The sequence below is a fragment of the Microcebus murinus genome, chromosome 4 (genome assembly GCF_040939455.1).
Source record: "Microcebus murinus isolate Inina chromosome 4, M.murinus_Inina_mat1.0, whole genome shotgun sequence".
Classification (NCBI taxonomy): domain Eukaryota; kingdom Metazoa; phylum Chordata; class Mammalia; order Primates; family Cheirogaleidae; genus Microcebus; species Microcebus murinus.
Genome location: NC_134107.1, coordinates 44,411,260 through 44,428,591, shown reverse-complemented (window position 1 = coordinate 44,428,591; position 17,332 = coordinate 44,411,260). Strand labels below are relative to the sequence as shown.

Genomic DNA, 17,332 nt, shown 5'->3' with positions numbered 1-17,332 from the left:
AAGCAAGAAACCCCCCATTGAGGCACCGATAGAGCATTACAGGGGTACAGTCGAGGTCACTGGGACTGCAGCTGGGCTGCCTGCAAACTCCCTGGGAAGTTGCCCAAGGGGAAACAGGTAGGGTGCTGCCAAACTCCCTGGGATTGCCATGGGAGCCCACTGAACTCATCATGAAGTTGTCCCAGTTTTGAGACACCCTGTATGACCAGAGTGGTTGTCTCCCCACACCCAGCACTCAGGCCCAGATTCCACTCTCATGTGGTTGTTCATTGGTCACCCCTCATACCAAGCAGACACTTCTTACCACAAAGGAGAGCGCAGTTTTAAAAAATTGAGTCTCTTAAGCATTTATTAGACCCTATTGTGTGCCCTCGACCAGTTTCTGTGCACACAGAACTCAGTAACTCCATGTCCCTGCCCACAGGGGCCCGCAGCCCAGTCCCTGAGAGCAGAGAGAAGAGGAAGCTCAGTACTTGTCAGGCAGGCCTGCAGGTCTGAAGAAATTGGGGCCCTTGCCACTCCGCCCCCATTCGTTGGCAGCCTGGTCGGCCAATGAGTCCTCCGCTCCGTGGCCCATGAGTTTCTGGATACCCTCTCTGGCATCGCTGTGATGGAGGCAGGCAAGGAGGAGATGGATCACCAAGCTGGTGAGCAAGAGTCCACCCTCACATACTCCCCTTTCCAAGGGCTCTGAGGGGAACCCAGAAGGTGAAGGAAGGAGGGGCTCAGCCCTTCTCAGCCCAGGCTGGGCACCCTTATGCTGGAGGAGCAGCACCCAGAGGAGAGGGCTGGGAATCACCCATGGCCCTTCCTTGAGCTTTCTGGGGGCAGGTTCACACATCTCACCAGCCATGCTCTGCTCAGTCAGCAGCCCAGGCCCTGGGCATGGATAGGAGAACAGGGTGGGGCCAGGCCCTAAAGGAACCTGCTCAGGGCCAGTCCCTGCTGATTCCCCAGGCAGGCAACCCCTGGCATCCTTGCCGGCATTCCCAGGAGCTCAAGATACCTGATCTTTTCTGCAGCCCAGACACCCCCAGGGCCCCTCTGGGCAGCATCATAGTTCCCCCGCGCATGGAAGTATTTATCTGCATTTATGTAATTGGCTTCTCTCATGTCAGAGTAGGCTCTCCACATGTCCCAAGCCCCTGGAAAGGAAAGGAAAAGGCAGAAAGGACACCAGGTGAACCCAAAGACTCTGATGACACTTTATAAAGGAATTGAAATGAGAAATCTTCTGCCAACTTCAAGATTTGAGTCTGTGATCCTAGCACCCTTGGACACCATGGGTTGGGAAGAATATTCTTTAATCCTGGTTGTCTTCTCAGGTAACTTGAGTGAGCAAGTGAGAGCTATGTAAGTGGGTACATGTGTGTTCTATTGTATTTTGCTGTCTGACTGCTGTGGTGCCATGTGCTACATCTTACTAAAGGTTCCCAGTGATGTGTTTGAAGGAGGGAACTTTCAGAGGAATCAAAACAGAACAGGATTCCTCAATGTTCCCACTATGGAAATATCAGCCTAGGTAATTCTTTGTTTTCAGGGCTATCCTGGGCATTTTCGGATGTTTACCACCATCCACATCCTATACCCACTGGATGCTGGCAGCACATTCCCCAGTGAAACAACCACAGATATTTCCCAATATTGCCAACTGTCCCCTGGGCCACCCCATTGCCCTTGGCCACTGTTATAGAATAGAACCACTGTTATAGAATGAAGCTACATGTGGTAAGATCCAGGAACATACATACGTGAGGTGAGAACACAAAAGACAGAGTCTGAGAAGGTTGCAGACATAGCATAATTCTGTCCTGACACCTAAAAAATATGTTCTTACAAATTGCATATAATTGTAAGTTGAGTCCCTCTGACTCTTAGGGGCATAAAAATCCCTTACAACTGTCTAAATAAACTGTACTGATGTTACAGTTGCTTGAGGAAGCCCAAGAGCAGTGGTTCTCAGCTTGGCTGTGCTTTCTTCTTCTTCTTCTTCTTCTTCTTCTTCTTCTTCTTCTTCTTCTTCTTCTCCTTCTCCTTCTCCTTCTCCTTCTTCTCTTCTTCTCCTCTTCTTCTTCTTCTCCTTCTTCTCCTTCTTCTCCTTCTTCTCCTTCTTCTCCTTCTTCTCCTTCTTCTCCTTCTTCTCCTCCTTCTCCTCCTTCTCCTCCTCCTCCTCCTCCTCCTCCTCCTCCTCCTCCTCCTCCTCCTCCTTCTTCTTCTTCTTCTTCTTCTTCTTCTTCTTCTTCTGCTCCTCCTCCTCCTCCTCCTCCTCCTCCTTTTCCTCCTCCTCCTTCTCCTCCCCCCTTCTCCTTCTCCCCTCCTCCTCCCTCCTTCTCCCCTCTCCTCCCCCTCCTCCACCCCCCTCCTGCTCTCCCCTTCTTCTCCCTCCTTCTTTCTTCTTCTCTTTTCTCTTTATCACAGACTTGTTCTATGAATGGCTGCACTTTCTAATCTCCTGGAGAGGTATGGAAAGTCCCAATACACATGCCAGACCCCAGCCTAATTTCTATGGAGTCCATGGGACTCAGGGGTCGCAGCCATGGGTAGTTTTTAATGCTCTGCAGGTGACTCCAACGTGTGGCCAAGATACATAACCACAGAGCTCTAGCAGGTGGTGGGCAGACACATCTACCTGGAAGAGCTTTGCCCTCCTGCACAGCTGCCCTCAAACTTCTGCTCTGCCACCTGCTGACTGGCACTAAGTCTCTTGTTGTTCCTGGATCGCCCCCCACCACACCCAGGGCTCAGGAGTGTGCGTTACTGATAAACATCGCAGCAGTGTCTGGAACACGTGTTAGACCCATGAACACAGCCCGAGAACACTGAACTAGGGGACAGGAGACCTTCTAGCAAATCTAGAGGACCTGAGCTGGCCACCCTGCACACCCTTAGTGCATCACAGTCCCGTAGCAACGCAGAAACTGATAACTCTAGAAGTCTACAAGCAGCCTTCTGAGAGCATCGCTGTGCCATCGGAGAGGTCCAGGGTGGTGTTTCTCTTCAGCAATCCTGTGTGCCTTCTCCCTTCCAGACTCTGTGCAGACTCCAGCCGCCTGGCCCCCGTGAGGCAGGGCGGGATGTGCGCCTGCGCAGTGCGCCACCGGGGGGCAGCAGAGCGCCACGGGGCGCCCCAGAACCTGCCCTGACCTGAGCACAGCATCCACCAGTGACCTGGCGTGAGGACCCCACAGGCAGGTGCCAGGGCTCCCCCGGGCCAGCTGGAGAGCGGCTGATGCGAAAGCCTCGCCCCGCTCTGCCTCTCTGTGGCTTTCTAGCGGTCGCCCACATGCACCGGGCACGTGGACCCCACTCAGGGGTGAATCCCACGGCCGTGGACGCGGCCTCCTCCAGCAGCCTCACCTCCAGCAGCCTCGCCGAGGAATGAAAACCAGCCTCTGACTCCCAGGACCAAGGAAAAGAAAACCAGGCCCGTGAGAAGCTTCATGGTGCTGAAAAGAGAGGAGAGGGCCAGTCAGCCACCGTCCACACTGGCACGACCCTCTTTGGGATTTGTATTCCCAAAGGAGCCTGGTTGTTTAATGAAGTTCATCGCTTCTCATTAGAATCTTAGCTGTTCGTAAGATGCCTTGCAGGGGGACCCCACTCAGAGCCACAAGTCCTCAGGTGTGGACCCCTCAGCCCTGAGCCCTGACTGTGTAAGAGGATCCCAGGGGTGCAGGTGGAGGAAGGGAGAGTTAGGACAGGACAGCCCCTCCCTGAAGGAGCCTATGGTCCACCAAGGAGAATGGTGATGTGTTCCCTCCGCCCAGCACAGAACTCACACGGGATACATGCAAAACACAATACGTATTTTTAAAAGAGAAGGACAGGCTTGCTTGGAAAGAGAAAACGAAGTAAATTTTCTAAAAAATCATTCTGGAGTCCTTGCTCTCCTGATTTCTGGTGGAGCAGAGCTGCTGGTCCCTGCCTGCCAGGAAGCGGGGCTGCTTTTCATACTGAGCCTTCCCTCCTGGGGTCATGTGAAGGAAGAAAGGTGCCTGGGGACAGTCCTTGCAGGTGATTTCCTCTACAAAACTCTGAAAGGACACTTCCTGGACACCAGTGTTTTCTTCATGCAACAGGTCATTTTCTCCAGTTGTGCAACCTGAGGATACAGGATGGGTTTGCTCTGCCCTGGCAGCCGTGGGGTGGGAGGATGGGTCTGCCCCTCGGAGCTGACGGAGCCCAGGCTCCAGGCAGTGGAGTAGGGACCCCATGAGGGTGGCACCAGTGCTGCTGGAAGGTGTGGAGGGTAGGGCAGCTCTTCTACGCACCTGCTTTACGGGGCACTTCCTCAGGATGCACTCTGCTCGGCCAGACTGTGGATGCCTCAGTCATTAAGTCCCTTTGAGTTCATATCTAAAGCCTTTGAGCTTCTCAACTGACAGGCCAGCCCCGCCACCTCTCATGGGTGCCCTGAAAGGTCCCTCCAACAGTCTGTCTGGTTATCCTAAACTCTCAGCTCCAGGGCACAGGAAAACCCTGCTCAGCTGGCTTAGCCAAATAGGCAATGTCTTTTCCAAGAAGCTCCTGGGTTGGGGACAAGGCAAGGAGGGGGATCCTCCTCCTACCACCCAATCCTGGAGAGCCGCATTTGGACAGTGAGAGTGCTGTGGGATAAATTGGCAGCCCATTAGGGAAGCCCCAGGCTGCCATCAGGGGAAGGAGGGGAGAGCTCTTGCTGCATTACACTGGGGAGGGCTCACTGTCTGCCAGAAACATCAGCAGAGTCAGCCCAGCTCTGCAGGGGCTGGTGCAGGAGCACAGGGCTGAGAGAGGCTCAGTAGCAGAGCTCAGCAGGGCTGTGGCCAGGACGTGCACAGAGACTGTTGCACATGGCAGCTCCTCTGCTTTCTTCCTCTGCAGTCCATCTGTACTTGCAAATTCACTTCCATTGCTTCTATTTTCCAGTGAAATGGAAAGTAAAATCATCAACTGAGACAAATATGAAGTAGGAAGTGTTGGAAATTTCAGGCAACAAGTAAATATTCATCTAGGAGACTGGGAGAGTGAATGAGCATGAGAAAGATAGAAAGGTAACAAAGTACAAGGCAGCTCACAGTTAATGATCATGAATTTAAGGTAAGGCTACTCACTATAGCTGTGAATTTTTTCTCTGACCACATTCAGCTGCCCAGGTAAAGACTTGTACTAAGTGGGGAATTGAGTGTCACTGCTCAATCAATAGCTGTTGAAGTACTGAATGAATGAACACATGCAAAGGTCAAAAGGAGGATTCATTTAATGTGAAGGAGGTGGGAGGATTGCTTGAGCCCAGGAGTTCAAGGTTACAGTGAGCTATGATCACCCCACCGTACTCCAGCCTGGGTGACAAAGCAGATTCTCATCTCTGAACAAACAAACAAACAAACAAACAAAACAACAACAGAAACAAAATGCAGGAGGGTTATAAGGTACAGGGAGAAAGTTAAGCAAGACAGAGTGACTGAAGGGCAAATACAGGGCATAACATGTAGTTCAATGGCCAAGGCCCACAGGACCCCTGGTGACAGGGCTGCCCAGAGTGTAGCAGGAGCAGGCCTTTCTCTGAGAAAGAAAGAAAAGAAGAGAGAACAAGGAAGATGCATTTTGACAGGAAGGATAGAGAACCCGAGGGAAACCAGAAGCACCTGTCCTTTACCTGTCATAGGACTCATCACTCTCTGCCTGCTTGCATTTCTGAGTTTCACCCCAGAGTGCACAAAACCCAGGGGTAGGATCCTTGTCTGGATGATTGACAAGTAATCTATTGTGTCTTTAACACCTAACACACACTGACCTATAACAGCTGCTCAGTAATTTGTATTGATTCAGTGAAGCAATGCATGAATGAAGGAAGAACAGAAGTATTCTGCACAGATTTATAGGTTGGGGGTTAAGAAGACTGGACAAGCTGTGAAATGATGATGTGTCGTAGTCATTTAGAGCCAAACATGGACATTGTTAATATCCAATAAAATCCCAGCCTACTTGGAATGGTTGAATTTACTGTCAGAAAATGTATCCAGAAAGCACACATCTATCACCACTCTACTGCTTCCATCCTGTTACAATAATAATGCATCAGCATCTGGATCATTAAGACTTCCCAAATGGCCTCCATGTTTCCCCCTTTACCCCCAACTAGTTTCTTCTCAACTATACTGTTAAAACACAAGACAACTGCTGTCCGTCTCTGCTCAAAACCCTCCAGAGGAGCCCAGTCTTCCTTATTCCAGATCAAAGCCCTAATCAGGGCTTCAACCTCTCCCCAAACGGCCCCTCCCCCTTCCACTCACACCTCCTTTCCTGCTTCTCCCCTCTTGCTCATTCTGCTCCAGCCACAAGAGTGTCCTCTGTTCTTCAAAGCCCCTGGGTACAACTCGTGATAGGGGACTTGGATTAGCTATTCTTGTCCTCTGGAACATTCTTTTGCCAGATATTAGCATATCAGTGGTTTGAGGTGGGCATTATCTGGGATTCCAGGATGCTGGAAGGTTCAACAATGTAGTTATTGTCACTGAGAGTATTGGCAGTGAACCTGTCAGATCAAAAGCCTGAATGAGCTGTGGAAATTTTCCAGGAAGTTGGGAGAGGATTAGAAAGTTCTGTCTACAAATACAATAGAGAGATGCGTTGTGCCCAAACATTACTAACCAGATTGTCTACGTCAGCAGCATCTGGTGGGTGTTGGAACAATGCAGATTCCTGGGCCAGAATCTTGGAGGTCCTGGTATAGCAAGTTTGGGGTGGTCTTTAGGAATGTGTGCTTGAAAATCCCTCTCTTTCAGAAATCACTTGTGCAGATAACATTGGTAAAACTGGAGAGAGAGTGGTAAAGAATTTGGCAGTGATTTCAGAGAGGATAAGCCACAAAGAATTGGAGGTGAGGAAGGAGGAAATGGCAGTGGCAGCAGAGTGGATGTGGACCCCTCTGTCCCCTTCGGCTATGCAGGAGGCACAGCCCGCACAGCCTACAGGGGAGGATGGGGATTCTGTGGAATTAACACAACAAGGGCAGGCTTTGGGTTTTTGTTACAGGGGAAGCAAATAGGCAAAGATAAGGGGGATCCTCCCCACAGAACCTTCTTGCCCACAGTTCATTGGAAGTCGGTAGAGGAGGGGCAGGTAGAGTGTGGGAGGACTGAGCCTGACTCACAGGGAAATGAGTTTCTGTGCAGTGAAAGCAGGGACAGGAGAGGGGTAAGGAAACCGTGGTGGAGCACAGGGTTTAAGGCCAGCAGGTTGGGATTGTTTATTGTTTTGGGCTGAGTGTGATGCTGATGGGCCCATAGAACTGAGCCCCAAAGCCCAAGGGTACTGCCAGATGAAACAGTGGGGATGCCTTTCTGACCCTCTCACAACCATGCTGGGGTCTGCTATTCACAGACGTTATCTAGAGGACAGAGGGACAATAGAGGCAGAAAGGAGAGAGAGAGTCGTCAATGAACGGCAGTGAGGCATACTCCGTACTCGTGCTTAATACCAGAAATTTATAAAGGAGCTAGTTTTTAAAGCTGAGTCACGGCATTCAAACTTGCAGGCAACAGTCTTCTGCTTTGTGAGATTTCTAATTACTGGAAGGAGATCCAGGTTTTCTCCCTAGGAAAGGGGAGATCTGTTTACCTATGAATTCATATTTTACAAGGTCACAGCCTATTTATTTTTCTCACATGTACACCACATCCCCTAGTGGTGTACACTCTTTTAATCATTCAGAAGAAATCCATCTCCGAATACCTTTCTAATGGAGAAGCTGCAGGGACTCATTCAAGAGCCTTCAATGGCTCATTCAAGGAGCAAACCCCACGACACCCACAACACCTCAGCCAGCGCCCTTTCTACCCCAGCTCCTTGCCTCTGTCGTGTAACAAATGCTCTTTTCTGGGAACTTGCACACCCCGTAAAAAGATGAAGGTGGTTTATGGTAATTCCAGGCTGGAAGGTTTGGTTTGGGAGAACGCCATCAGTCACAGCAGTTTCAGCAACTGGGACCAGAAACCTGGACTTCGTCCCCGTCCATTTTGCATTGCCAATCTCTAACAGAAAGTCTCATTACAAAACACCAGAACACCTTCCCAGTAGGGGTTGTGACATGCAGTTCCCATCACAGAGAGACCTCGTACGACTTCGACTCTGTCATGTACTGATGTGGTGAAGAACATTTAATGCGCTGGAAGTAATGTCTTAAGGGAAAGAGTGGAATAGAATATGATTCCATTTTTGCACAAAGATATGTTCCCCCAGTGAAACATATGGAGGACGCTGTCCACCAAATGGTACCTGTGTTTCCAGGTAGTGGGAGATAGTCATGTTATTCTGGGTTTTCAGATTTTCCTGCAATGACATGTTCATTCAGTTATTCAACAGCTGTTCACTGAGCGCCTTCTATGCAGCTGTCACTGCACTGCATATTGAGCATAACATGGGAGGACACAGGGGATGACCAGCTCCAAGCTATGCCTCCATCAAATTGGGACTTGTAATTCAGGGGAGAATGATTATATATGTCAAGCGAGAAAGCTCATGTGTATGTGATGATAAACTGATAAGATTCCAATAAGTTAACTGGGAAGGACTATGTGTACAGAACATATAATGGAAGCAAAGAGAAGGGAAAGTGTCACTAGCCATCCTGATTGTTGTCTTCCCCATAGAACAATAATCCCCAGGTACTGACCTTATTGCTCATTCCCATCCTGTCTCATTAAAAGAAGTAAAATCAGAAATGGCTCAGCTGTCAAAGGTCACCTGCCACTTTGCTTCCTGCCCTCCAGGCAGCAGGTTGGCAATTACTGCCATGGGGAGGACAGGAGAAAAGACCTCCCTCCTGTTTCTTCTACTTAGCAGCCTAATCATCAGGAATATACAGGGACCAACTGATTGATTAAGGAAGGGACTCCTAATTCTGGTTGGTGTGTGTCCCTTCTTACAAAGCCCCTGCTGCCTAGAAGACATAACTTGGAAGCTCAAGCTAGGAGGAGGGGGTTCTCTCTTCATCAGAGGTATGGGCCTTTTTCTTTTTCATCAACAGACGTTGTCCATTATGAAATGGATTTTCTGTATCTATTAAAATAAATATGAAACTGTTTCCTTTAATTACCAACACAAAGAATTACAAAGATAGATGTTTCTGATGCTAAACTATTCTTGAATCCCTGCCATAAACCTTAGTCAATCATGATGTGTTGCTATTTTTTACACCGAACCAGAATCACTTAGCTTTTCCCTGTGAGCTCTTTCTCCCTGGGGATGTCACCACCCTGCCTAGCATGTGTGTGAATGGGTGTGTAGACCAGTCTTATACTGGGAGGAGCCATCTCCAAGGGGTTTAAGGTGGTGGGATATATGGGGATGAGGGGGCTGTGTTGCAGTGTGGGCTCCAGAACAGAATCTACCAACCACTGTCTTCACTGGAGTCCAATTGGCTGCTTCCAGGACACTAGGCCCTCCTTTACCTCCTGCCTAGCCCTACCGCTTTCCAAAAGATTTTGTTGGGTTCTTGCAAATGTCTAGGCCTCAGGGTGTGAAGACGGACTGCAGAGGAAGAAAGCAGAGGAGCTGCCATGTGCAACAGTCTCTGTGCACGTCCTGGCCACAGCCCTGCTGAGCTCTGCTACTGAGCCTCTCTCAGCCCTGTGCTCCTGCACCAGCCCCTGCAGAGCTGGGTTGACACTGCTGATGTTTCTGGCAGACAGTGAGCCCCACCCAGACAATACAGCAAGAGCTCTCCCCTCCTTCCCCTGATGGCAGTCTGGCGCTCCCCTAATGGGCTGCCAATTTATCCCAGGGCACTCTCACTGTCCAAATGTGGGTCTCCAGGATTGGGTGGGAGAGGGAGGAAGCCCCCTGCGTGGCATTACCCCCAAACCAGGAGCCAACTTAGAAAAGACATTGCCTCATTGGCTAAGCCATCCAGCAGGGCTTATCCTGAGGATACGCTTTACCAGTCATTACCGGTAAAGTGGAAGAGCTGCCCTCCACTCCACACCTCCCAGCACCCCTGGTGCCACCATCATGGGGTCCCTATCCCCTTCTCTGCAGCCTCCCCTCCTCCAACTCTGAGGATCAGACCCATCCCCCCCACCCCACTGCTGCCAGAGCAAACCCATCCCTTTTCCTCAGGTTGCACAATGGGGGGAAATGACCTGTGCATGAAGAAAGCATTGGCATCCGGGAAGTGTCCTGACAGACTTTTGTTGGAGAAATCACCTGCATGGACTGTCCCCACAACCTTTTCTTCCCTCACATGACCCCAGGAGGGAAGGCTCAGTATAAAAAGCAGCTCCAGCTCCATGGCAGGCAGGGATCAGTTGCTGTGCTTCACCAGAAATCAGGTGAGCAAGGACTTCAGAGTGATTTTTTTAAAAAACTTACTCTATTTTCTCTTTCCCAACAAGTTTGTCATTTCCTTTTAAAAATACGTATCGTGTTTTGCATGTATCCCGTGTGAGTTCTGTGCTGGGCGGAGGGAACACAAGGCCATTATCCTTGGTGGACTACAGGCTCCTTCAGGGAGGGGCCGTCCTGTCCTAACTCCTCTTCCTCCAACTGGACCACCTGGGATCCTCTTACACAGTCCGGGCTCAGGTCTGACTTGTGGCTCTGAGTGGGGTCCCCCTGCAAGGCTTCTTACCAGCAGCTAAGATTCTAATGAGAAGCGATGAACTTCATTAAACAACCAGGCTTCCTTCAGAACACAAATCCCAAAGGGAGTCGTGCCAGTGTGGACGGTGACTGACTGGCCCTCTCCTCTCTTTTCAGCACCATGAAGCTTCTCACGGGCCTGGTTTTCTTTTCCTTGGTCCTGGGAGTCAGAGGCTGGTTTTCATTCCTCGGCGAGGCTGCTGGAGGTGAGGCTGCTGGAGGAGGCCGCGTCCACGGCCGTGGGATTCACCCCTGAGTGGGGTCCACGTGCCCGGTGCATGTGGGCGACCGCTAGAAAGCCACAGACAGGCAGAGCGGGGCGAGGCTTTCGCATCAGCCGCTCTCCAGCTGGCCCGGGGGAGCCCTGGCACCTGCCTGTGGGGTCCTCACGCCAGGTCACTGGTGGATGCTGTGCTCAGGTCAGGGCAGGTTCTGGGGCGCCCCGTGGCGCTCTGCTGCCCCCTGGTGGCGCACTGCGCAGGCGCACATCCCGCCCTGCCTCACGGGGGCCAGGCGGCTGGAGTCTGCACAGAGTCTGGAAGGGAGAAGGCACACAGGATTCCTGAAGAGAAACACCACCCTGCACCTCTCCGATGGCACAGCGATGCTCTCAGAAGGCTGCTTGTAGACTTCTAGAGTTATCAGTTTCTGCGTTGCTATGGGACTGTGATGCACTAAGGGTGTGCAGGGTGGCCAGCTCAGGTCCTCTAGATTTGCTAGAAGGTCTCCTGTCCCCTAGTTCAGTGTTTCTCGGGTGTGTTCATGGGTCTAACACGTGTTCCAGACACTGCTGCGATGTTTATCAGCAACGCACACTCCTGAGCCATGGGTGTGGTGGGGGGCGATCCAGGAACAACAAGAGACTTAGTGCCAGTCAGCAGGTGGCAGAGCAGAAGTTTGAGGGCAGCTGTGCAGGAGGGCAAAGCTCTTCCAGGTAGATGTGTCTGCCCACCACCTGCTAGAGTTCAGTGGTTATGTATCTTGGCCACATATTGGAGTCAGCTGCAGAGCATTAAATACTATCCATGCCTGCGACCCCCAAGCCGCAAGGATTCTGCAGAAATTAGGCTGAGGTCTGGCATGTGTATTGGGATTTTCTATACCTCTCCAGGTGATTAGAAAGTGCAGCCATTCATAGAACAAGCCTGTGATAAAGGGGTGGGGGGAAATAAGAAGAAAAAGAAAGAAAATGCACAGCCCAGGTTGAGAACCACTGCTCTAGGGCTTCCTCAAGCAACTGCAACATCAGTACAGTTTATTTAGACAGTTGTGTGGGACATTTATGCTCCTAACAGTCAGAGGGACTCAACTCACAATTCTGTGCATTCAGTTTAAGAAAATATTTTCTTATGTGTCAGGGCAGAAGTACGCTATGTCTGCAGCCTTCTCGGACTGTCTTCCATGTCACCACCTCCCACTCATACGTCCTGGACTTTAACACGTTTAGCTTCATTCTATAACAGTGGTTCTTGGCCAGGGGCAATGGGGTATCCCAGCTGGCAATATTGGGAGATATTTGTAGTTGTTTCACTGGGGAATGTGCTGCCAGCATCTCGTGGGTAGAGGACATGGATGGTGGTAAACATCCTATAATTCCCAGAACAGCTCTGAAAACAAAGAATTACCTGGCCGTATATTTCCATGGTGGGGACATTGAGGAATCCTGTTCTATTATGATTCCTCCAAGAGTTCCCTCCTTTAAACGCATCACCGGGAGCCCTCAGTAAGATGTAGCACATAGCACCAGAGTCGTCAGTCAGCAGAATACAGCAATGCAACACACATGTGACCACCTACTAGCTGTCACTTGACTCAAGTTACCTAGGGAAGCCAACTAGGATTAAGGAATGTTCTTCACAACCCAAGGTATGCAAAGGTGCTAGCCTCAGGCTCAAATCTTAAAGTCAATAGGAGATTTTTCATTCTTCGATTCCTTTATAAGGTGTTGTCAGAGTCTTTGTGTTCACCTGGTGTCCCTTCTGCCTTTTCCTTTCCTTTCCAGGGGCTTGGGACATGTGGAGAGCCTACTCTGACATGAGAGAAGCCAATTACATAAATGCAGATAAATACTTCCATGCGCGGGGAAACTATGATGCTGCCCAGAGGGGCCCTGGGGGTGTCTGGGCTGCAGAAAAGATCAGGTATCTTGAGCTCCTGGGAATGCCTGCGTGGGTGGCAGGGGTTGCCTTCCTGGGGGATCAGCAGGGACTGGCCCTGAGCAGGTTCCTTTAGGGCCTAGCCCCACCCTGTTCTCCTATCCATGCCCAGGGCCTGGGCTGCTGGCTGAGCAGAGCATGGCTGGTGAGATGTGTGAACCTGCCCCCAGAAAGCTCAAGGAAGGGCCATGGGTGATTCCCAGCCCTCTCCTCTGGGTGCTGCTCCTCCAGCATAAGGGTGCCCAGCCTGGGCTGAGAAGGGCTGAGCCCCTCCTTCCTTCACCTTCTGGGCTCCCCTCAGAGCCCTTGGAAAGGGGAGTATGTGAGGGTGGACTCTTGCTCACCAGCTTGGTGATCCATCTCCTCCTTGCCTGCCTCCATCACAGCGATGCCAGAGAGGGTATCCAGAAACTCATGGGCCACGGAGCGGAGGACTCATTGGCCGACCAGGCTGCCAACGAATGGGGGCGGAGTGGCAAGGACCCCAATCACTTCAGACCTGCAGGCCTGCCTGACAAGTACTGAGCTTCCTCTTCTCTCTGCTCTCAGGGACTGGGCTGCGGGCCCCTGTGGGCAGGGACACGGAGTTACTGAGTTCTGTGTGCACAGAAGCTGGTTGAGGGCACACAATAGGGTCTAATAAATGCTTAAGAGATAGAATGTGTTGAAACTGTGTGTTATTCTTTGCAGTAAGGACTGCCTGTTTGATATGAAGGGGTGATCCATGAACACCCATGCTTAGGTGTAGCTGGTTCCTGTGAGTTTGGGTGTAGGGAAGATAATCTCAGCAGTCACACAGCTGGTACACCTGTACCAGCCCCTCTCTGAATCAGGCCAGCTTCCCTGTCCGGGTCCCTGTGGTTACATTGTTGCTATTTCCAGGCCCTTCCAGGTGCAGGCCCCTCATTCCCTGTCAACCACATCCTATTACCTTGTCCGCCCCCAGGGTCTCAGTTCCTCAGGGGTCTCTGTGCCTAGGGGCACGGCACACAGACATGGGAGGATGGGACCAGGAAATCCTGCCCCAGGAACTGTCACTTTGATCTTCTCCTCATGACTCAGCAACACCTACACATCCAAGTATTAACCAATTTCTGTCCGTCCTGTCTACAAAATGCCTTTAGTGCAGTTTCCCTCCATTCTATTTTCATTGCCTATTGCAAGCCTGAATGAAGATGTAATGCCACCCTTTTTATGAGTGTTTCCTGGCAGTTTCTGCGCCTTCACTAGATCACAATTTTGGCAGTGGTGGCAGTGAAGAGGGAGCTGAAGAGAGCAGACCCCTTTCACCAGTTAGGTGCGGTCAAGAGACAGAAAGCGGTCAATAATGTGAAAGGGAAGTTTCAATACAAGGAACTGTTAACTGGTTACAGGATTAACTACTAAGGGAAATGAATAAAAGAAGCTATGAAGTTGAGATTGGGCCCCCTCAGGCTTGAGATTTAGATCTTTTTAGAAAGTCCATTTCCCAGGGGATGGCAGAGAGTTTGCTGGGTGCCACAAGCCACAACTGACAAGGAAGAATGGCACTGAGGTGCTAATGAATCTTAGCAAGGACCTGCCCCGGAGGTAAAGGGACCCTGGGAACTCCGCTGGGGTTCCTCAACTTACTCAGAAGCTGCCCACATGGAGGCAGGAGGTAGGACCCTGCTGAGCTCCCTGGGAAACCTGCTGTGGAAGCCACAGTGCTCTGGACACATTGGGTCCTCTCAAAATTCCTATGTTGAAGTTCCAACTCCCAGTGTACTGTAATACTTTGCTACAGCAGCCTGCGCTGGGTCTAGCGGGGTGGTGCTGAACACCCTGGAAATACTACTGAGGTGCCACAGACATTGTCAGGAAATAGCCCCGGCCTTGGAAGGCCACTGAAAGTCTCTTGGGTGAGAGCCACTGGGTGTCCTGCACAGGAGACGAGCACCGCAGAAGCTGGAAGGAAGCAAAGCACACAGGACCAGGAAAAGATGTCTTTATTCTCGCTTGTCTCTCCTGTGCAAAGATTAAGGTCATGACCAGCTAGCAAAGAAGAAACGTTTACAGGGTCCAGCCCCAGCATCACAAACAGAGCAAAGAAGGGTGGGCGTGGAGCTCGTAGTAAAGAAATTGATATTTGGCATAGCCCTCTTTTCTGAAAGAGGCATTGAGGAGGATTCCTAAAAGAATAAGATTAATTATAAAATTATCTTTACTGGCAAAGTGGTTGACATCCCCAGGGAGAAAGAGCTCACAGGGAAAAGCTAAACGATTTCAGCTGGGTATAAAAAATAACAACACATCATGATCAACTTAGGTTTACGGCAGGGATTCAAGAATAATTTAGCATCAGAAACATCTATCTTTGTAATTCTTTGTATTGATAATTAAAGGAAACAGTTACATATTTATTTTAATAGGTGCAGAAAATCTATTTGATAATGGACAATGTCTATTGATGAAAAAGAAAAACGTATAACAAAATCAGGGCCCCTTTCTGACTTGATAAAGGCAAGATACCAAGAATCTATAGCCACAGTTCTCAACTCTGTTCCAGAGAACCCTAAGGATCCCCCAAGGCCCTTTTAGGGAAGCCCCTTTCTGACTTGATAAAGGCAAGATACCAAGAATCTATAGCCACAGTTCTCAACTCTGTTCCAGAGAACCCTAAGGATCCCACAAGGCCCTTTTAGGGAAGCTTTGAGGACAAAATTATTTTTATTATCATACTAAGACAGATATTCCTTTTTTGTTGTAATTTTCTCATGCGTACAGATGATATGAAAAGTTCAGTGATATGGGTTTGGATTTCCACATTGCAACTTAACTTTAAGAAACTACCACTTCTTGACCAGGCACGCTGGCTCACGCCTATAATCCTAGGACTCCAGGAAGTCAAGGCTGGAGGATCACTTGAGGTCAGGAGTTCAGGACCAACCTAAGCAACAACGAGACTCCATCCCTACTAAAAATACAAAAAATTATCCAGACAACTAAAAATAGAACATGGTGGCATGTCCCTGTAGTCCCAGCTACTCGGGAGGCTGAGACAAAAGGATTGCCTAATTCCAGGAGTTTGAGGTTGCTATGAGCTAGGCTGACTCCATGACACTCTAGCCTGGGCAACAGAGAGAGACTCTGTCTCAAAAAAAAAAAAAAAAGAAGAAGAAAGAAAGAAACTACCACTTGCCAATTTTTGGTGTAGTATCATATAATGGCCATAATTATCTAAATATGCTATTAAAATATTCTCCCGCTTGTCAACTATATATCTGTACATGAGGCTGAATTTTCTTCAAATACTTCAACCTAAATAATGTATTGCAGCAGACTGAGGTGTGAGAATCCAACTATCTTCTGTAATAGTATTGAGGCATAAAAAAATTTTCAGAAATGCTACACCAATTCTTCCTACCAATTTTTTGTTTTTGAAAATAGTGATTTTTCATAAAAATATATTATTTATGTTAACATGCAATGGATTTATTATTTTAAAAAAATAACTGAGAGGCCATGAGCCTCAGCCGGCAGCCTCTGGGGGAGGAGACACAGAGGAAGTACACACAGATGTGAATCCAGCGGCTCCTGCTGCCTAGAAGACACAACTTGGAAGCTCAAGTTAGGAGGAGGGGATTCTCTCTTCATCAGAGGTGTGGGCTTTGTAAGAAGGGACACACACCAACCAGAATTAGGAGTCCCTTCCTTAATCAATCAGTTGGTCCCTGTATATTCCTGATGATTAGGCTGCCAATTAGAAGAAACAGGAGGGAGGTCTTTTCTCCTGTCCCCCATGGCAGTAATTGCCAGCCTGCTGCCTGGAGGGCAGGAAGCAAAGTGGCAGGTGACCTTTGACAGCTGAGCCATTTCTGATTTTACTTCTTTTAATGAGACAGGATGGGAATGAGCGATAAGGTCAGTACCTGGGGATTGTTGTTCTCTGGGAGAGACAACAATCAGGGTGGCTTGTGACACTTTCCCTCCTCTTTTCTTCCATTATACATTTTGTACACATGTCTTTCCCATTTAACTTACTGGAATCTTACAGATTTATCATCAAATATGCATGAGCTTTCTTGATTGACATATATAATCATTCTCCCCTGAATTACAAGTCCCAATTTCATGGAGGCATAGCTTGGAGCTGGTCATCCCCTGTGTCCTCCCATGTTATGCTCAATATGCAGTGCAGTGACAGCTGCATAGAAGGCGCTCAGTGAATAGCTGATGAATAACTGAATGAACATGTCATTGCAGGAAAATCTGAAAACCCAGAATAACATGAATATCTCCCACTACCTGGAAACACAGGTACCATTTGGTGGACAGCGTCCTCCATATGTTTCACTGGGGGAACATGTCTTTGAGCAAAAATGGAATCATATTCTATTGTGGTCTTTCCCTTAAGACATTACCTATACTCCTCCAGGTCACTAAATGTTCTTCCACAACATCAGCACACGACAGAGTCAAAGTGATACTAGGTCTGTCTGAATTCAGGGCTTGGGTCTTAACTTCTATGCCATGCTGCCTCCAAGTCCAGGTGGCCAGGTTTAGGATCTGTAATGGGAACTGCATGTCACAAC

At 49.4% G+C, this 17,332-nt stretch overlaps 2 protein-coding genes across 2 annotated transcripts; one reads left to right on the top strand and one right to left on the bottom strand.

The window, feature by feature from the left end:
• Window positions 1–331: 331 nt before the first annotated feature.
• Window positions 332–3,490, bottom strand: LOC105879968 (serum amyloid A-1 protein-like). Its single transcript, XM_012780638.3, has 3 exons — window positions 3,358–3,490; window positions 1,007–1,145; window positions 332–605 (listed from the first exon to the last, which is right to left on the bottom strand). The coding sequence occupies exons 1-3, from the start codon at window positions 3,440–3,442 to the stop codon at window positions 467–469; spliced, it is 363 nt and encodes a 120-aa protein (XP_012636092.1). The 5' UTR covers window positions 3,443–3,490; the 3' UTR covers window positions 332–466.
• A 6,699-nt stretch (window positions 3,491–10,189) lies between these two features.
• Window positions 10,190–13,439, top strand: LOC105879940 (serum amyloid A-1 protein). Its single transcript, XM_076002118.1, has 4 exons — window positions 10,190–10,313; window positions 10,741–10,829; window positions 12,626–12,764; window positions 13,166–13,439. The coding sequence occupies exons 2-4, from the start codon at window positions 10,745–10,747 to the stop codon at window positions 13,302–13,304; spliced, it is 363 nt and encodes a 120-aa protein (XP_075858233.1). The 5' UTR covers window positions 10,190–10,313; window positions 10,741–10,744; the 3' UTR covers window positions 13,305–13,439.
• The last annotated feature ends 3,893 nt before the right edge of the window (window positions 13,440–17,332 follow it).